Source organism: Artemia sp. Qi Xiang Cuo, chromosome 19 (assembly GCF_049724085.1).
Source record: "Artemia sp. Qi Xiang Cuo chromosome 19, ASM4972408v1, whole genome shotgun sequence".
Taxonomy (NCBI): domain Eukaryota; kingdom Metazoa; phylum Arthropoda; class Branchiopoda; order Anostraca; family Artemiidae; genus Artemia; species Artemia sp. Qi Xiang Cuo.
This window is the reverse complement of record NC_142812.1, coordinates 17701234-17722604: the sequence shown is the minus strand read 5'-3', so window position 1 is coordinate 17722604 and position 21371 is coordinate 17701234. Positions and strand designations below refer to the sequence as shown.

At 40.0% G+C, this 21371-nt stretch overlaps 1 protein-coding gene across 1 annotated transcript in view; it reads left to right on the top strand.

Annotated features, from left to right (window-relative positions):
• Positions 1-21371, top strand: part of LOC148940563 (uncharacterized) — a 101421-nt gene that overhangs the window by 3567 nt on the left and 76483 nt on the right. Inside the window, exons 2-4 of the mRNA XM_089105017.1 lie at positions 6548-6760; positions 10093-10412; positions 11764-11953. Of these exons, the coding sequence (XP_088961143.1) occupies positions 6548-6760; positions 10093-10412; positions 11764-11953 (723 nt within the window). The remainder of the gene's footprint in view (positions 1-6547; positions 6761-10092; positions 10413-11763; positions 11954-21371) is intronic.

Here is a 21371-nt window from a genome sequence, read left to right as displayed (position 1 = left end):
GGGTTTAAATAGCTGATGGAGTCGAAAAAATCATTAACTCCATCTAGCGTTTGGTATGTTTTGGCGCTTTTTTAGTGCAAAAAGTAAGCCAATTTTTGTAATTAGTAAAATTGGCAAAATCTGTGAAGTAACAAGTACCCAATCTCACCTTCTGAAAAAAACACAGTTTTGAAATTTGGAATAAAAAAAGCCAAGGAACGCCAAATGCTAGATGTGGACTGTGTTTTATTTCGAGACCAGTGCCAGACATACCAGTTTAAACTCTTTTATGTTGGCGATACTATTTTGTGGGAGCATCACAAATTCAACTACAACTGAGTAAATGTTTCTTCTTCAATCCAGCATGTAACACCGAATCCGTTTTTCAGCAGTTATTAGAACTGCTTGTCGCAGGAAAAATTAGAAAAGGAAAGTCGTGGGAAAAATTGAAATAGGTTGAACATCGAAGCATTTGAAAGGTTGTTCGAAAGGCTTAAATTTTTGACGGCGTCTACGTTGTGTTCGTAATTCTGTTCAGACGTCTACGTGAGGTGATAATCAGTCAAATCAAAAATTGCTATCCTGCGAAAATAAATCAATAGATAAAACTTGAAACCGCAAAATTTGAGATTAAAATCAGTAAAATTACCGATTGGTATTCTACAACAAATTAAACTGAAACTTAAAAAGAAAAAAAGAAAATTTCAACTGGTCTGCTGTGGGTATTGAAAATTTGAAAATACTTCAAAATAATCAAATAATTCAAAAATATTTCTAAAAATACACACTGCGATTCACCTAGTTGAAATTGTATCTTCGGCCTTTGTTTGTAGTTGTATTTTGTGTGTTGCAATGGCCTGCGGAATTTCGCATCAAAGTTTTATCATATATATAGTTACTATTTACATCCTTCGCAGTATGGATTCATTAAAGGAAAATCAGCAGAACTAGCAACACATCAGCTTTTAATTGAAATAAACAATGCGCTGGACACTGGTCAGAACACCTTAGCTATATTCTTGGATGTGGCCAAGGCATTCGACTCAGTTGATCACCGTCTTTTACTAAATAAATTACAAAAAATATTGATTTTCTTCAAAATCTTTAAATTTTTTTTGCTTCTTACCTTGCTGAAAGAAAATTGAATGCCATGATTGTAAAAATGGAATCCGATCTAAGTCATTTTCCGTAAATTGTGGGGTTCCTCACGGCTCTGTTTTGGGTCCTACCCTACTTCTTCTTTTTATTAATGATTTGCCTGAATTTCTTCCAATCTGCAAAATTGTTATGTTTGCGGCTGATGTTGTGATTTTTTCTTCCCATTCTGATTTAAAACAGCTTTTCCTGAACATCCAAAGTATTCTATCAACTACTTTAGAGTGGAATTGTCGAATCCTTCTTCTATTAAATGAAAGGAAATGCCAGTATATACTATTTTCACGAGTTGGTTCAGTCAATTCTTATGTTTTTTCTCTTTATTTAAATAATATGGAACTGAAACGGGTACAACAGTTTAGATATCTTGAGATAATTACTGATGAAAATTGGTCGTTCCATGAACAAGTTAAAACTCTATCGTTAAAACTTTCTAGGAATGTTGGGATTATGTACCGTCTCCGCCATGTTTTTCTGGTTAATACACTTAAATCAATTTACTTTTCTCTGGTCCTCCCTTTTTTATGTATTGTGTTTCTTTGTGGGCCTCAACTTTTCCTTCAGTTTATAAACCCCTTCAAATTTTACAAAACAAAGCAATAAGGATACTTTTTCAGATTGATAACAAGTCTTCTGTTACTCATCTTTTCGGATCAGCTGGAATTTTTTCTTTACATCATTTCATTGCAGTATCCCAGATATGTCACAATTGCGTTTCTGGCCAGTTACCATCAGATTTCTATGGAATCTTCCGTCTTAACTCGCAGCGTCATTCATATCCGACGTCACTCAGATTTAATTTCTCGCAGGAGTTTAGGCGAACAACTAGAGCAGGATTTAGTTTGAGGCTTATTGGTCCAAAGGTGTGGAATTCTATTCCCCTTGATATTAGAGAGTGCGCTGATTACCAGCGTTTTGCAGAACGGTGGGGAAGTTTATCTCTGAAGGTTGACTTTGGTTTTATTTACCGTGTTTGTATTTGGTCAGTTGTCCAAGAGGCTTGTTGTTTTTTTCATTTAAATTGCTACCGGTGTTTAATAATTTGTTGTAATTTTTAATGCGCTCAATTATGCCACCAGGCATGTGCGCAGGTGTATTTTGTAGCATTATGTATATTTCATAAATAAAATATCTGTATCTGTTGACGAAAATAGACAAAATTAGAACTGACAAAACAGAAGTTGTTAGGTTCACGGGGTATGGGTCTATTTTTTAAACTGAACTCGCTTTAAAAACTATTTAAATAAAAATTAAAATCTTACCACTAGAAGTGGGCTGGATTTCGAAGTCTTCCACAGTCAGACAATGCTAAAGGTCTTTTTCCTTTATTTTTTACTTTCCGTAAATCATCCTTTATTATGTTTAGCAAAAAAAAAAAACTTTTTGAGGAATGTACATAGAATAGCGTTAGTTTACTGTTACATGTTAGAATATTTTCTGTCATTTTTAAACCATGGATGGAATTGCTATTTAAATCTAAAAAATCTAAAAAAAAACTATGCTAAGTATAAAATAAAGCTATGCTTTCTATGCTAAATATTTTCTGTCGCTTTTAAACCATGAATGGTATTATTATTTAAATCTAAAAAATCTAGAAAAAACATGCTAAGTATAAAAGAAAGCTATGCTTTCTATGCTAAATATTTACGGTAAAACTTTTCTAACTTAAAAAAGTCAAACTTATAAAAACCTATGCGAATTATAAAAGAAATCTATGCTGTCTAGACTAAGTATTTACGTAGTAAATATTTAGCATAGAAAGCAAAGCTTTCTTTTATACTTAGCATAGTTTTTTTTTTAACTTTGATTTTTTTTTAAGTTAGAAATGTTCTACCGTAAATACTTAGCATAGACAGCATAGATTTCTTTTATTATTATTATTATTATTTATTTATTACCCGTCAAAAAAAGGTGCAAAAGACGGAGTATCACTAAAAAAGAAAAAACACAAAAAAAGAACAACCACATCGAACAAATTACGAAGACAAGAAACAAAAACTCAATTATAAACTCCACTGCAGTGCAGTGCACTGCACTGCAGGTACGTAACATATTTTACTTTTTAAACTCCCAAGTACTGAACAAACATAAGCATTATCAGCATCGTTGCATCAAGCCATGGTAAAAAATTATACCAAATAGTCATCAGTGAAATAAAAATTTACAGTATATAATCATATTAACCATTCTAAATCTCAAAAAAAACTTTAAAATCATTACATAACTCTTTCGTCTACTGGATATGGACTCGGATCGCTCTCAATGAATGACTCATTTATACTGATATACCCAATTATGAGAAACAAGGAAAATGTTATATCACGGATTTTTTTACTCCTTTACTTAAAACAATATGCTTAAAAGAATGGATAATTAATAAACAATTAAATTATTAGTAATACACGCAATATATTATCAGAGAAAAATTGACACCAAGATTGAGAATATCCAGCGTCACATAAATTGGACTCTTACGAAAAGAGACTAAATCATCATTTAATTTAAAATTGAAACAGTTGCAATGTTAACGCAATTACAGCTGACTTCATTGAATAAGCAACCGACGATAAAATTATAAACTCCCGCTTCCTAGATTCGAGGCAAGAAAGGCTTTCCCCATTTTTAATTAAGTCTTTATTTATTTGTAACCCGTCTACAACAAAAAGAAAACACAGACGGAGTATAAACGAAAGAAAAAAAGAATGGAAGAGGCACTAGGGCGAACAAAATTAAATGGACAGCGATTCACTGCTTTAGCAAACGGTACCAAGGGTGGGAAGAAACTTTCTCGTTGTACCGTTTAATTTGTTCCATTATAGCTGCCATCGGGTCCGCAATTTTTAACAAGGTGCGAATTTCTTGTCCACGGCAGGAGCCAGAACAAGAACTTCGCATACTTAAGAAACGTGGATCTGAGCTTTCTTTTCTCTAGCTCTGGAAAAATTCTCCAAAATGGGCTTAGATACAGGAAATAGGGAAGGGATACCGCCTTATAAAGTCGAGCTAGAATTAAACGGTTGAAACGGATTTTAGATGAAACTACTCTACTGTAAGCAGAAGCCAGGCGTTTACGGAGATGATCGATAAGAAGGGATCGGGTAGTTTTGAGATCCTTTCCAATTGGTAAACCAAGGTAAATAATTTTCGAGATACGGGCTGCAGACAGTTCTCCCAGCCTCACAGAAGAGACCCCATCCTGGCGCCAGTTGAACAGAAGAATCTCCGACTTCTGCGGGTTAAATTCAAGGCCAATGCGACTGTAATTTGATTGTAGTATGGAGAAGGTGGTCTCTGTACTTACGACTGTGCGGCTGGGGTTCAAAATGTCATAGGCATAGGCTATCCTTGTAGCGTCTATGCCACGAGCTATGCATGTTGTCTCGATAGTATATTATGGCTCAATAATACAGCTATTAAAGACATAAGGAGATGTGACTAATCCTTGTCGAGCACCCTTTTTTACTGGGACTACAGGATTCCCTCGGTAGGACAGCATCACGCCTGGTGTATATTCAGTGAGGGCTCGACCATAGCCAGCAAGTAGGAGCTCAGCCTATAGGTGGTCGTACAGGTCTTTAATGGGTAGTATAATGTCCTTCTGTACGCCTCTCTTTCTCATATCCAGAATGAGTTGGTCATGGAGAAGTGAATCATAGGCACGGCGGACATGTAGACCTATAAAATGGAGTCCTTCGATTCATCAGCGTCAATCAAGACTGAAGCCACAGCAGAAATGGCGTGGCCGCAACCAAGACCCGTCTGGAACCCAAACTGGGAAGGAGGAGTCCATTATTTTTCCTGGATTTCATCAGTGACCAAAAGTTTGAAGACTTTGTAAAGCGTTGGTGCCACTGTGATCGGTATGAACGAAGCACATTCCGAGGTACTTTTTCCTATCTTCGGGACTGGCCTAAGCGACCCAGAACTGAATGCCGATCGTTTGAGTTCAGTGGTGAAGATCATCTGAAAGAGAAGAATTAGATGTCCCATGCAAGTCGGGCTGCAATGGCTAAGGTGAAGGGTGGATACACAGTCAATGCCATCCGACTTCTTTTTTTTCAACCGTCGGATCGCGGACGCCACTTGTGATTGGCAAACTAGGAAATCTGTATCTGTAATTGATGAGAGTAGGGATGAAAGCTTTTCTTGAACAGAAATGTTAGGATCCTGTTTTGGGGCTGAAAACTCATCAAGGTGATAGTTTATCCATGTTAAAGATGGGATATCTAACTCGGGACCCGCTGACTCCTTCTTATCAAACATTTCCCATATCATATTAGGATTTTAATTACTTTTTCACAAAGGTCAGACTTCAACTGCTTGCGGTGACGATCAAGTTCCTTCCCAAACCTACGCTTAGATGCAACTTTGATCTCTTTAACTACTCCTGAGCACGGTCTGCCACATTCTTTCCATATCCCGTGCCAGAAGGTAGTTCGGTCGCATGCTAATTGTAACAAAGGGTTAGAAGACCATTCCTTTTCTTGAGTTCCTCGTTTGAAACGAGACTTGGGCACTGCCTGAGATTCGGCAAACAGAAGAGCATGGGTCAGTTCGGCGTAATAAATACTAAAACGTAGCCGCGAATCTCTTTCATCAGACTGAGAGAATTTCATAAGAAGGTCAAACGGTACGTGAATTTTTGACAGAACAAGATGACAAGAATCTTGAAACTTTTCTTTATCAATTTTACGCCAAACCGGAACCTCATGCCACCTCTGAGTGAATGCCGACGAATTATTCGCAGCGGAAAACGAGGTAGACCTACTGATAATACACTGAACTGGGAAATGATCCGAAGTGAAACTCTTCGGAAGGATAAGAAACTCACATACTGGCAAAGAACTAGAGCTAACAATATGGTCTAGATTGGACGTTAAACCAGATTGGTGGATATACGAAGAGTCCTGGTTTTTCCGGTGAATAGTAAAGCGGTTCTCAAGTATCCCTATTAGAATGCAACAACGACAGTTTTGGGCACTAATATCAACTTCTAAATTACAGTTATACTTAGCATAGCTTTTTGCAAGTTTCACTTTTTTTAAGTTAGAAAGGTTTTACCGTAAATATTCAGCATAGAAAGCATAGATTTTTTTTTACTTAACATAGCTTTTTTTGAAGTTTGACTTTTTTTAAGTTAGAAAGGTTTTACCATAAATACTTAGCATAGAAAGCATAGCTTTCGTTTATACTTAGCACAGCTGTTTTTAAGTTAGAAGAGTTTTTAAGCAAAAAAAGGTAGGCTTTTATACTACGTACGTAGCTACTACGTACTACTACGTATACTACGTACGTAGCATAAAAGCCTCTTAAGGCAGAATATATCTTTTCTCCAAGTAGAAAACGTTTTCGACCATTCCGATTCCTTTGTTCCGACATTTGATAATCCCACCAGTTCTTAATTTCATTTTAGGTTCCTCTGGATCTGTGTTTTTGCAACTGGTTTAGTTGTATCGGCATACCTGTCTTTCATAATCTACTACAGATGGGAAACGAGTCCAGTAATTATTTCTGTTGGAAATTTGGCTTATCCCGTAGAACAAGCCGATTTTCCTGCTGTTTCAGTGTGCAACTCCAATAAAGTCAGCAAGGCAGGATTCCAAAAGCTCTTGGAAGAAATTAAAGGGTATATGTCTTATTTTTATCTACTTGGAACGTGCTCATTTCTAACCCTTGGGCTAATTAAGTTGCCCCCTAACATATCCTGTCGTTGATTAAATTGCTTGTTTTTATTGCAGTTCTAGTTAAGAAATACCACTAGCGGATCCAGGGCGTGGGGGCCCTGTGATCCCCCAAGATGTTTTTTGGCGCCCTCTTTCCCTGTTTTTTCTTTTTCATTCCTGTTTTTAGAATAAATTTGTCAATTATTGGCACCTTTGTCACATTGGGCTCCCCAAGATTTTACTCATTGTCGCCCTTGTCATATCCCCCCCCCCATATTTTGCTCTATATCAGCCCTGGGACATACTACAATCACTATTTTATCTAATTACTATATTTTATCACACATCTATTAAGAACAGCAGGAGATAAATTGTCATATCGGTTCCTGTTCATGTCCTGTCTGATGAACTTTCCCCAATACGTCTCATGAGAAAGGGTGGGACTTATCCTAACGTAAATATTAAATTAAGGACAGGGAAAGATTCCTTTTCGTCATCAGCGTAAGGAGGGGGGGGCAGCTGCCCCCCCCGAGACCTTCAAATTTACATTAGATATGGCTGAAAAAGCAGATGGTTTGAAAAGCAGTTGATAAAAGGCCCTCCATCACACTATCGACTGGCCCCCCTAGACAATATGCTGCCTACGCCCATGCTTCTCTTTGAATCTTAGGAAATGTTTTTGTAGGATTAGCTTAGATCTTTCCTAGGTCTCAGAAATTACTAGTTTTAATTTGGGCCTTCTTTTATTGAAGTAAGACAAAGTCAGTTCTTTGGTGATCAGGTGAGGCCTCGTTAAATTTCAGTTAGGGGTAGTAGTCTGGTAATTTTGGTGTCAAAGAAAATTAAAGGTATCTCAGGATGGCATCAGTGGCGCCAATTAGTGGGGCAGGGGGGCCATGCCCCCCTTAGAATTTGAAAATTTCGTTTCATTTATATTTAACAGCCATTTTCTATCTTAGTTATGTGCTATATTAAACCAGCGAGACTAGATAACTGGTCGTTTTTATTTGTCGCCCCTGTGCATCGTTTTGCACAGCTATTAAATAGCACTGTTACTTTTTGATGACCTTGTTTTGAAATGTCCCAGCTTTCCCACTCTTGTACCACCCTAATTCTACCATTAAAAGACAATCTTGTTTTGAAATGTCTAAGAGCGTTTCTACGCTATTTTATTGCCAATCTTCGACCGGAAATGTGATTTCTGAGTAGGGTTTATTCATAACCAAACGCCAGCTGATCAGTATTTCTTTGTTGTTTCTTGTGAATAATTCGTAATTCTACTCCAAAAGGAGCGCCTTAGCACCGCCTTCGAGTTCAACTGAGAGACAGACGCGTGCAATCGCCTCGATTGACCAAAGCAACACCAGTTGACGTTAGCATTCGCTTTGATTCGGACCAAATTAAATAATGAGTGATAATGAGATAGTGATTGGATTGTTGGACAATTTAGTTGATGAAGATTATGATCGTGAGAGGCGTGGAAAGCAATATAAAACTCATTCGCGTCGCAGAATACTCTCACGTGAGAGTGATAGCGATCAAACAAATGGCTCTCGGAGCCCTGAAATTAGTTCTAGGAACGAAAAATCTTGCTCTCGGAGCCACACAAAAATCCATGACACAAAGCGCAAAACTTCTCCGGAAAAGCACAAAGGTAAAAGATTAAAAGAAGATACGTCAAATGACGCTCTATTCAAAAAGATTTCTGAAGAACGTTCTGGTACCAAAGAGGGTCCCAAGATCCATGAGAAACTTGCCAAAGTTGCAAATAGAGCTTTTTCTGAGCCTTGAAATAGTGAAGCTAAGAGTTATTTGAGCACCACCCTAGGCCTGCAAATACCGAAAAAATTGTTCCTCCAAAGGTGAATAGTGAAATTGGGGCTATTCTCTCATCACAGGCTAAACAGAGGGATGCTAAGGCTCTTCAACTGCAGCGGACAATTGCTCACTCAACATTTTGTGTTTTAGAGGCAGCAAATGCGATTCTTGAGCTAGAAAATTAGCATATTAAAGAAAAGGTTGTCAAAAACCTTAGAGGTGCAGTGCACATGCTTGGCCTCACCAATTACGATCTAAGTTTAAAAAGACGTCATGTGATGAAATTCGAATTGAGCCCAGATCCCACTGTAGCATCAGCTTTATGTGCTCCTGAAGTCAAAGTCACGGAGTATCTTTTTGGCAAAGATATTGCCAAAAACAACGTCTGAAGCTAAATCCGTGGCGGATTTGAAAAAAATCTTTTGGAAAACCAAAAAACACGCAAGGGGGGGCCTACCGTTATCGCCGATGGCAGAACGAGGCCCCCCGTCCAAATTATTGCAGAAGGCAGGGCCAGGACCGTCAAGAGGCCCAGATTCCAGAACTTCCAGAAAAGGGATAGCAAATAGCTGGTAGGTGCTATTTAACATACCCAACCATTGATTTTTATGTTTTGTTGTGAATTTCAATAGGCGGTCACAACATTTGGCTGATGCTTGTAAAGCTGGGAGAATTAGTAAGTACATCTCAAAATGGCAGTCAAAAACCAGTGATTTGAATATTGTAGCCTCAGGCTATAAGATTGAATTTGAGAAAACACCACTAAAAGCTTTGAAAACAAAAAACAAAAGTATTACGTTTGAAGACAGGCTATATGAAAAGAAGTTGATATTTTATTGCATAAAGTTGTTATTGTTAAAGTACCCGACTTCAGAATAAAGAAAATACGTTGTATTTCTCCCGTTTTTACAGTCCCAAAGAAAGATGGGTCTACTCGGTTTATTCTTTATTTAAAAAATTTAAATCAAAACATTAAATATTACCATTTTAAAATGGAAAGTGTTCATCCTGCGGTTCTTTTGATGACAAAAAATTGTTATATGGCCTCTTTTGACCTAGTCGATTTTTATTATTCATGCCCTGTTGATTTTGATGATCAAACGTGGCTTTTTTTTAAAGTTTACCTTTGTTATGCGTTCACTTCAATGCCGAATTGCTTATAATCTGCCCCAAGGGGCCTTACGAAACTTATGAAACCTGTTATCTCTCTGCTTCGAAGAAAAGGGTATTTGTCAGTTACGTATTTAGACAATTCTCTCCTTCTGGGAAGGTCATATTTACAATGTCAAAATAATGTCTATGAAAGAGCGAAATTACTGTCAGATCTGGGGTTTGTGATCCACCCGGGAAAGTCAGTTCTCATTCCAAACCAACAAATAGGATTTCTGGGCTTTTTGTTAGATTCGCGATCAATGCGTTTTTTCCTGCCGGAAAGAAAAATTAAAAAAGTTATACATTTGGTTTCAAAAATTCTTAGTCAAAAATTGACTACGATTCAAGAATTGGCCAAAACTCTTGGCGTTTTTGTTTCAACATTTCCAGTAGTAGAATTAGGGCCTTTATATTACCGAAAAGCGGAATCGTTGAAAACTCAAGCATTAAGGTACGCGAAGGGTGATTTTACGGCAAGGATAATTTTAACATCCGATGTAAATTCGGAACTACAATGGTGGTTGGATATTGCCAATCATGCTTCTAAAGCAATTGAGTCTAGATCAATTGACAAATATTTGTGTAGTGATGCGTCGAAACTAGGTTGGGCACTCGTGGATGAATATTCCATGAAAACGGCCACAGGTGAATGGTCCTCAGAAGAGAAGAGATTTGATATCAATGTCTTAGAAACGAAGGCCGTTTATCTGGGATTAAAATATTTTGCCCATGATATTAAAGGCATGCATGTTCGGCTGCGTTCTGAAAATATAACCACAGTAGCTTATATAAATAAAATGGGAGGATCATAATCTAAATTTTGTAATTATTTCGCAAATAAGGTCTGGCAGGTAGTATTGCAGGGCAAAGGGTGGATATCTGCAGAACATGTGCCTGGGGTTGCTAATATAGCAGATAAAGCATCACGAAAATTTGATAATGAAAAGGAATGGAAATTGGATTCTGAAATATTTACTATTTTGAATTTTTTTGGTATGTCAGTCAATAGATATTGATTTGTTTGCGACTAGATTAAATTTTCAGATTAAACCATTTGTTTCTTGGAAACCAGATCCAGACTGTTTTTTCGTAGATGCATTTGCAATGAATTGGAAGCATTATTTCTTTTATGCATTCCCCCCATTCGAAATCTTGGGTAGACTAGGCCTTCTATTAAAGACACCTCTCATAAACTTCTTGGTGATGTGATTACTGCCTAACTGAAGACTTGGTAGAATTGCCAATAAAGTACTCCTCGCAGTGTTAATAGCACTGTATCCAACACCTGAGTGAAAAAGTACCGTAAGAAATGTCAAAGTCTCCGGTAAAGTTGCCTCCAAGGCCTGGATTGTGTTTCTTCCACAAAAGTCGATCCATTTTTCAATGTAAACTTTGTACTGGCGCTTAGTTGAATCCCGCCATCCATCCATGATAATATCGACTGTGGAGGGAGAAAATCCTTGGTGGTGAAGCCCTTGCCGGAGACGACACAAGCCGCTAGGTGTAACGTCTTGGACAATGGAAGGTGCAAGGTCGGTAACTGTGGGAGAGACAAAGTAAAAATATCATTTGGTAGAAATATTGGACTTCCTATTAAAAGCTTTAACAGTAAGGGATACCATACTTGTGTGGTCCAATTTGGAAAGATCAAAATACCAGTGGCCTGATCTGTTTCCACCTTAATCAGCTTGTGAAAGAGTTCAGTTTTTGGCCAGTTTATCACTTAGTAATATGGTACATAATGACGATGGAAGTTTTGATTTTCAAATCAATGTGTTGTTAAAAACATGGAAACCGGGCAACCACAAATCAGTAGTTAAATTTTGGCCTTTTCAAGAGTCGTCCCTGTGTCCGGCGACGCACCTAGCTAGGTATATTAGAATGACATCATATCCGAATATAAACGACGCACTTTTTCTTACATATCGTAAGCCTCATACTGCTGCGTCCAAGTCATCTATTTCTAAATTGATAAAAGAAGTTTTATTTCTTGCAGGTATAGATATCAGTGTTTATGGTGCTCATAGCACACGGTCTGCCTCAACGTCCCACATTAAAGCAAGAGGAATTGATGCAGATCAAATCATAAAATATATAGGCTGGACAAATGCCAAAACGTTTCCAAGGTTTTATAATGAACCAATTGAAAGTGGTCAGCAGTTATCTGTCTTTAGAATCTATTCACTGTAATTTGTTATATTTGAAATATCTTCCTATAAATGAATTTTTGTACAACAGCCTCTTTTAATGAATAGGGCTATTATTCATCATTAGGGTTGGTATAGATCATGCTGAACTTTAAAATTTCAGTTGAACTCGAAGGCGGAGCTAAGGCGCTCATTTTGAAGTAGAATTGAGAAATTAAACGAAAACTTACCAAGTTTGAGGTTTGGTTATAATTCTAATCCAAAGAAGGAACACCAGCGTAGCTGTGAATTGAACTGCCCTCCCAATGTCCCTTCCCGATGAACTCTCAGTATTACATCATGAGCTTAATAACTGCATATCATAATGACTTTAAAATACTGGTGTTGCTTTGGTCAATCGAGGCGATTGCACGCGTCTGTCTCTCAGTTGAACTCTCAGCTACGCTGGCGCTCCTTCTTTGGAGTAGAATTACAATCAAACTTCAAAACTTGGTAAGTTTTCGTTTAATTTATCAATCAAACTATGAGTAAAAAGCGACCACAAGCTTTGGATTTTTTTTACGATGAAAATGTGGAAGAAAAATGAAGAAACTGGCAATAATGACAGGGCTCAAAGTGTCGGGTTGGGTTAGTGGAGAGAAATTCCACCACCTGTGACAGTCCTTCGGAAACAAGCGGAACAACAACTTGCTCAGGTCAACATGAAAGTTTGGTCTGCATCCCTGAACCCCTTGCGGGTTCCAGTAGCAGCAGCAGTCAAGAACTTCTCTTAGATATCTCTACGACGCGTCACGACAAACCAGCTCAACCCATTCTTGAGAGATATACGACTTCCACTTCTAACGGTAGAAAATTCAGTGCAAATCACTCTAAGACTTATGAATGGATTGAATACTCGAAAAACTTGAATTTCGTGTTTTGTTTTACTTGCCGCCATTTTTCTATGGGGACTCTAAGGGCTGGAGAAACTGCTGGAAAAAGGGCTTTCATTGAGTCAGCATTTTGTAAGTGGAAAGACAGTTCTGCGCTATTAAAGTAATATGAATACATGATGGTTCTGAAAGACACTGGCATTGTATGTCAGAATGGACGGGATTTAAGACAAATAGCACTGATACCTCGAGATCTATAGCAAATGCCTTTAATCAATCCAGATCTCAAGAGGTTCAGGAAAATAGAGATCATGTGAAGTTCATTTTTCACGCTATTTGCTTTCTTGGCTGCTAGGGTCTTGCTTTGAGGGGTCATAACGAATCAGAAACATCTGCAAACCGGGGTAACTTGGTTGAATTGATGGAGAAAATGTCTAAAGGCAACGAAAATCTGGAGGCCAGTTACAGCACCGATATGGCCCCTATTGCAGTCATCAGTACCAAAATGACGCAGTTAAACTTATAGGAAATGCTTTGCGCCAAGACATTATTTCAAAAGTAAGATCAGCTAATTACTTTGCTATTCTTATCGACGAGACAAAAGAAGTTTCGAGAAAAGAACAATTAGCGATCCTACTCAGGTACATATAAAACGGAGAAGTAGTGGAGCGACCAATCGCCTGATATTACATGCACAAATTACACACCGAGAGCTTATCCACCTCAATTTGTAAAACTATAGAAAAGTATGGTGTAGATTTGATGCGGTGTATTGCCCAATTAGTAGGGTGTATTGCCCAATGAGTTATGAGTAGGGAGTTTAACGGAGTTCAAGCAGAGTTTAGGGAGAAGGTACTTCATGCAGTTTATGTAAACTGTCATGCCCATAAATTAAACTTTGTTTTGACAGACTGCCTAAAAAATATTAGCAAACTTGAAGTTTTGTATGTAGTAATGCTCGATGAAAAAAAACTACTAATTTTGATAATTATTTATGTTAAGAATACATAGCTAATAGATACTTCAACAAGTCGTATTATGCAAGGGTTCTGAAACGCCACAGCCATTTCGTTTCTACCAGATATCTACTTCTCTTGATGAATAACGAAGAAGACCAGTTTCCAGCCAGCGACTTCTGAATATTTTAACTCATGAATAGGCTTGAATCTGTTATAAATTTAAGCTGTGATCTGAGAAAGACTGATGAAAAAATTAATGTTTGCGGTATATATTGATGACGCTGGTGGCACGCCACCGATATCTTACCGGCGGTGCGGTGGCGGCGCGCTATTTTGGCCCCACCGGTCTTCCCTCATCGGTACGGTGCCGGGGTCTATTTATATACACCGGCGCTGCGCCGGCGGAGCGACCTAACGCCGCCAACGAGAGGCCCAGTTGACCCCCGCCGAAGTGTCGCTGCGCCGCCGGCGCTCCGCAGGTGCACCACCACTGGCAGAGGCGGCGGCGTTCGGCTGACTTTGAATTAATTTTACGGCAATTCTTTATTGCGTCAACCACAAAGTCGGAGTTTTTCTTTCTCGTGTGGTTTAGTATTTTGATTTTCCTGATTATAAATCAAGCAGGGCTTGCACTATCCCCGAATTTTTGGTATTTCCCCGAAAATCTGTGCGTCGCCAAAAATCACCAAACCACGGTGCCACCCCAAGCGATTTATCACCAGTGACTTTCCCTGCCAAAATTACTTTGCATACCATGATTCTTCACTACTCTCTTGTTCGTTAATTTTCGTCTCTTTTTGTTACTGCGCGTAGAACATTCCCCACTGCGCGTAGAATGGCAGGATTCTGTCCCCCAAAAAGAGTAGACATAGACCAAACTCCCCCACAGCGTACGAGGTGGATTGTGACAAGAATTTTTCGAAATAGAATTTCCCCTCCTTTGTGTATTTTGATATTTCGGTGAAAATGTACCCTGGGCTAAGAGAAACCACTCGGGGGGGGGGACTGGACACTTCCTAGGAGGCGACCAGTGAGCAGGTCGGTACCTTAGTGGAGGGAGGCAGGATAACCATAAATGTAAGTTTGAAAATTACCGCTTTGCGTAACGATAAAAAATAAAACAGTGTTGAGCTGGTGACGGAGAAAACGGTCCCCCTCCCCTGGAGTCCTCTCCCTTCGTCTTTCCTTAAATTAGGCATGTTCTTCTTTATCTTTTTAAAGCTGCAATAACGCCCAAAAACTACATCTATTATCAATGCATTCTCTGAAAATGAATGCTACTAGGTGCGAGCTGGAACCTATTGTTAGGATAATGTAAAATATCCATAAATTTATCTTATTGAAAAAGGTCTTAGTAAGTCTTACATTCCATCTAATATCACTCCTCCCCTCCCCTACCCTCTGGGCTTGCAGGCTAGAAGCCCCGGTTTTCTATAATAGATGGTTCTTTTTTGCGTATATGATAATATGATATTCTCATCTTTTATTTTTTGTCGTGTTTTTTAGCTGTCTTTTTTATGTTTTATTGCTCGTCAATTTGTTTTATTTTCATTGTCTGTGTTTTTAAGATTTATTGTTTGGGACGAGTAAGACACGTATTTCCCTTTATTATGTAAAGGGAAACTTTATATTTTTTTATATTTCACTTTATATTTCCCTTTATACACGTATTTCCTATTACTGCCCCCGTGACACACCGCTGTCATTATCCCCCCCCCCCAAAAAAAAAACTTTTCAGTCATTTCTCGTTAAAATTATATTTTCAACTCATTCATTCGGGTTTTCGTAAGCAATTCAGCCCCCAGTACCACAATATAAGTATTCTCTAGAATCCCTACAGCACCTTCCATCATCATTGTAAGCGTCTTCTAACATTTGAAACACACACACGCCCAGATACACGCCCAGATACACATACACACACAGAGACGCACAGACACACACAAAGACACACATACTCTCACTCTCAAAAAGACAAAAAAAAGCAGACACATAAACACAAAAATAAAAAGACACACAAAGAGAGACACACACAGAGACACACACACATAGACACAGAACCACAGACACTGACAGAGACACACACACACACGCACACACACACACACACACACACACACACACAGACACACACACACACACACACACCCCCACACAGAGACTGAAACACACCGAGAGACACACACACACACACACACACACACACACACACACACACACACACACACACACACACACACACACACACACACACACACACACACACACACACACACACACACACACACACACACACACACACACACACACACACACACACACACACACACACACACACACACACACACACACACACACACACACACACACACACACACACACACACACACACACACACACACACACACACACACACACACACACACACACACACACACACACACACACACACACACACACACACACACACACACACACACACACACACACACACACACACACACACACACACACACACACACACACACACACACACACACACACACACACACACACACACACACACACACACACACACACACACACACACACACACACACACACACACACACACACACACACACACACACACACACACACACACACACACACACACACACACACACACACACACACACACACACACACACACACACACACACACACACACACACACACACACACACACACACACACACACACACACACACACACACACACACACACACACACACACACACACACACACACACACACACACACACACACACACACACACACACACACACACACACACACACACACACACACACACACACACACACACACACACACACACACACACACACACACACACACACACACACACACACACACACACACACACACACACACACACACACACACACACACACACACACACACACACACACACACACACACACACACACACACACACACACACACACACACACACACACACACACACACACACACACACACACACACACACACACACACACACACACACACACACACACACACACACACACACACACACACACACACACACACACACACACACACACACACACACACACACACACACACACACACACACACACACACACACACACACACACACACACACACACACACACACACACACACACACACACACACACACACACACACACACACACACACACACACACACACACACACACACACACACACACACACACACACACACACACACACACACACACACACACACACACACACACACACACACACACACACACACACACACACACACACACACACACACACACACACACACACACACACACACACACACACACACACACACACACACACACACACACACACACACACACACACACACACACACACACACACACACACACACACACACACACACACACACACACACACACACACACACACACACACACACACACACACACACACACACACACACACACACACACACACACACACACACACACACACACACACACACACACACACACACACACACACACACACACACACACACACACACACACACACACACACACACACACACACACACACACACACACACACACACACACACACACACACACACACACACACACACACACACACACACACACACACACACACACACACACACACACACACACACACACACACACACACACACACACACACACACACACACACACACACACACACACACACACACACACACACACACACACACACACACACACACACACACACACACACACACACACACACACACACACACACACACACACACACACACACACACACACACACACACACACACACACACACACACACACACACACACACACACACACACACACACACACACACACACACACACACACACACACACACACACACACACACACACACACACACACACACACACACACACACACACACACACACACACACACACACACACACACACACACACACACACACACACACACACACACACACACACACACACACACACACACACACACACACACACACACACACACACACACACACACACACACACACACACACACACACACACACACACACACACACACACACACACACACACACACACACACACACACACACACACACACACACACACACACACACACACACACACACACACACACACACACACACACACACACACACACACACACACACACACACACACACACACACACACACACACACACACACACACACACACACACACACACACACACACACACACACACACACACACACACACACACACACACACACACACACACACACACACACACACACACACACACACACACACACACACACACACACACACACACACACACACACACACACACACACACACACACACACACACACACACACACACACACACACACACACACACACACACACACACACACACACACACACACACACACACACACACACACACACACACACACACACACACACACACACACACACACACACACACACACACACACACACACACACACACACACACACACACACACACACACACACACACACACACACACACACACACACACACACACACACACATACACACACACACACATGCACATACACACACTCGCACACACACACACACACACACACACACACTCACACACCCACGCACACACACACAAAAAAACACACACAAGCACACAAACAAACACACAAACACAAAAATACAAACACACCAACACCAAAACAGACACGACACACACACAAAGAGAAGACACACACACACAGACGAAACACACAAACAGAGACGAAACACACAAACAGAGACGAAACACATACACAGAGACGACACACACACATAGCGACGACAACACACAGAGAGAAGACACACGCACAGAGACGACACACACACAGAGAGACGACACACACACAGAGACGACACACTCAAAGTGACGACTTACACATAGAGACGACAAACACGAAGAGACGACAAACACACAGAGACAACACACATAGAGAGATGACACACACACAGAGAGACGACAAACACACAGAGACAGCACACACAAAGAGACGTCACACACACAGATACGAAACACACAAAGAGATGACACACACAAAGAGACGACACACACACAGAAACGACAAACACACATAGAGATGACACACACAAAGAGACGACACACACACAGATACGAAACACACATAGAGACGATACACGCACAGAGACGACACACACACACAAAGACAACAAGCACAGAGACAACACGCACACAGAGACAACACACACACACAGAGACGACACACACACACATAGTGATGATACACGCACAGAGACGACACACACACACACACAGACGACAACACACAGAGAGAAGACACATGCACAGAGACAACACCCACACAGAGACGACACACACACACAGAGATAACACACACACAGACACGACACACTCAAAGTGACGACTTACACATAGAGACGACACACACACAGAGAGATGACACACAAACACAGAGAGACTAAAAACACACAGAGACAACACACACAAAGAGACGACACACACAGAGATACGAAACACACAAAGAGACGACACACGCACAGAGACGACACACGCACAGAGACGACAGAGACTGTGTGTGTGTCGTCTCTGTGCGTGTATCGTCGCTATGTGTGTGTGTGTCGTCTCTGTGTGTGTGTGTGTTGTCTCTGTGTGCGTGTTGTCTCTGTGCTTGTTGTCTTTGTGTGTGTGTGTCGTCTCTGTGCGTGTAACGTCTCTATGTGTGTTTCGTATCTGTGTGTGTGTCGTCTCTTTGTGTGTGTCGTCTCTATGTGTGTTTGTCGTTTCTGTGTGTGTGTCGTCTCTTTGTGTGTGTGTCGTCTGTTTGTTTGTTTCGTATCTGTGTGTGTGTCATCTCTTTGTGTGTGCTGTCTCTGTGTGTTTGTCGTCTCTCTGTATGTGTGTGGTCTCTCTATGTGTGTCGTCTCTGTGTGTTTGTCGTCTCTGTGTGGTTGTCGTCTCTATGTGTAAGTCGTCACTTTGAGTGTGTCGTCTCTGTGTGTGTGTCGTCTCTGTGTGTGTGTGTGTCGTCTCTGTGTGGGTGTCGTCTCTGTGCGTGTGTCTTCTCTCTGTGTGTTGTCGTCTCTATGTGTGTGTGTCGTCTCTGTGTGTGTATTGTCTCTGTGTGTGTATCGTCTCTGTGCGTATGTCGTCTCTTTGTGTGTTTCGTCTCTGTGTGTGTGTGTCATCACTGTGTTTGTGTGTCGTCTCTCTCTCTCTCTCTCTCTGTGTGTGTGTGTGTGTGTGTGTGTGTGTGTGTGAACATCGATGCTCAAGGTAAAAGTTTGAATCAAACACTTTTAGCACATCGACTGTCCTTACTGAAAAACTACTGCATTAAAAAAAAAAAATTAGATTTATCATACCACCTAAATTATTTCCTCATGGACGTTATCACTAATAAACTATCCTTCTGAAATTCTGCTAACAACGTCGTTGCTCAAGTTAAAAGTTTGAGTCAGAGAATTTTAGTATATTGCGTGTCCTTACTAAAAAACTAGTGCATTTAAAAAAAATAAATTAAATTTATCATACGACCTAAATTATTTCATCAGATACGGCAGCACTCATAAACAATCCTTTTGAAATTCTGCTAACAACATTGATTCTCAAGGTAAAAGTTTGAATCAAACACTTATAGGATATCGAGTGCCCTTACTGAAAAACTACTGCATTAAAAAAAATAAATTAAATTTATCATACGACCTAAATTATTTCATCAGATACGCCAGCACTCATAAATGATCCTTTTGAAATTCTGCGAACAACATCGATGCTCAAGGTAAAAGTTTGAAACAGTCACTTTTAGGATATCGAGTGTCCTTACTAAAAAATTACTGCATTAAAAAAAATTAAATTTATCATACGACCTAAATTATTTCATCAGATACGCCAGCAGTTATGAACGATCCTTTTGAAATTCTGCTAAAAACATCGATGTTCAAGGTAAAAGTTTGAATCAAATACTTTTAGGACATCGAGTGTCCTTATTGAATAACTACTGTATAAAAAAATATCATGCGACATCAATTAGTTCATCAAAGACAGGTCAGCACTTATAAACGATCCTTTTGAAATTCTACTAAAAACTTCGATGCTCAAGGTAAAAATTGAATAAAACACTTTTAGGATATCGAGTGTCCTTACTAAAAAACTACTGCAAAAAAATAATTAAAAATTAAATTAATCATACAATCTAAATTATTTCATCAGATACGCCAGCATTTACGAACGATTCTTTTGAAATTCTGCTAAAGACATCGATGCTCAAGGTAAAAGTTTGAATCAGACACTTTTAGGATATCGAGTGTCCTTACTGAAAAACTACTGCATTAAAAAAAATAAATTAAATTTATCATACGACCTAAATTATTTCATCAGATACGCCAGCACTCATAAACGATCCCTTTGAAATTCTGCTAACAACATCGATTCT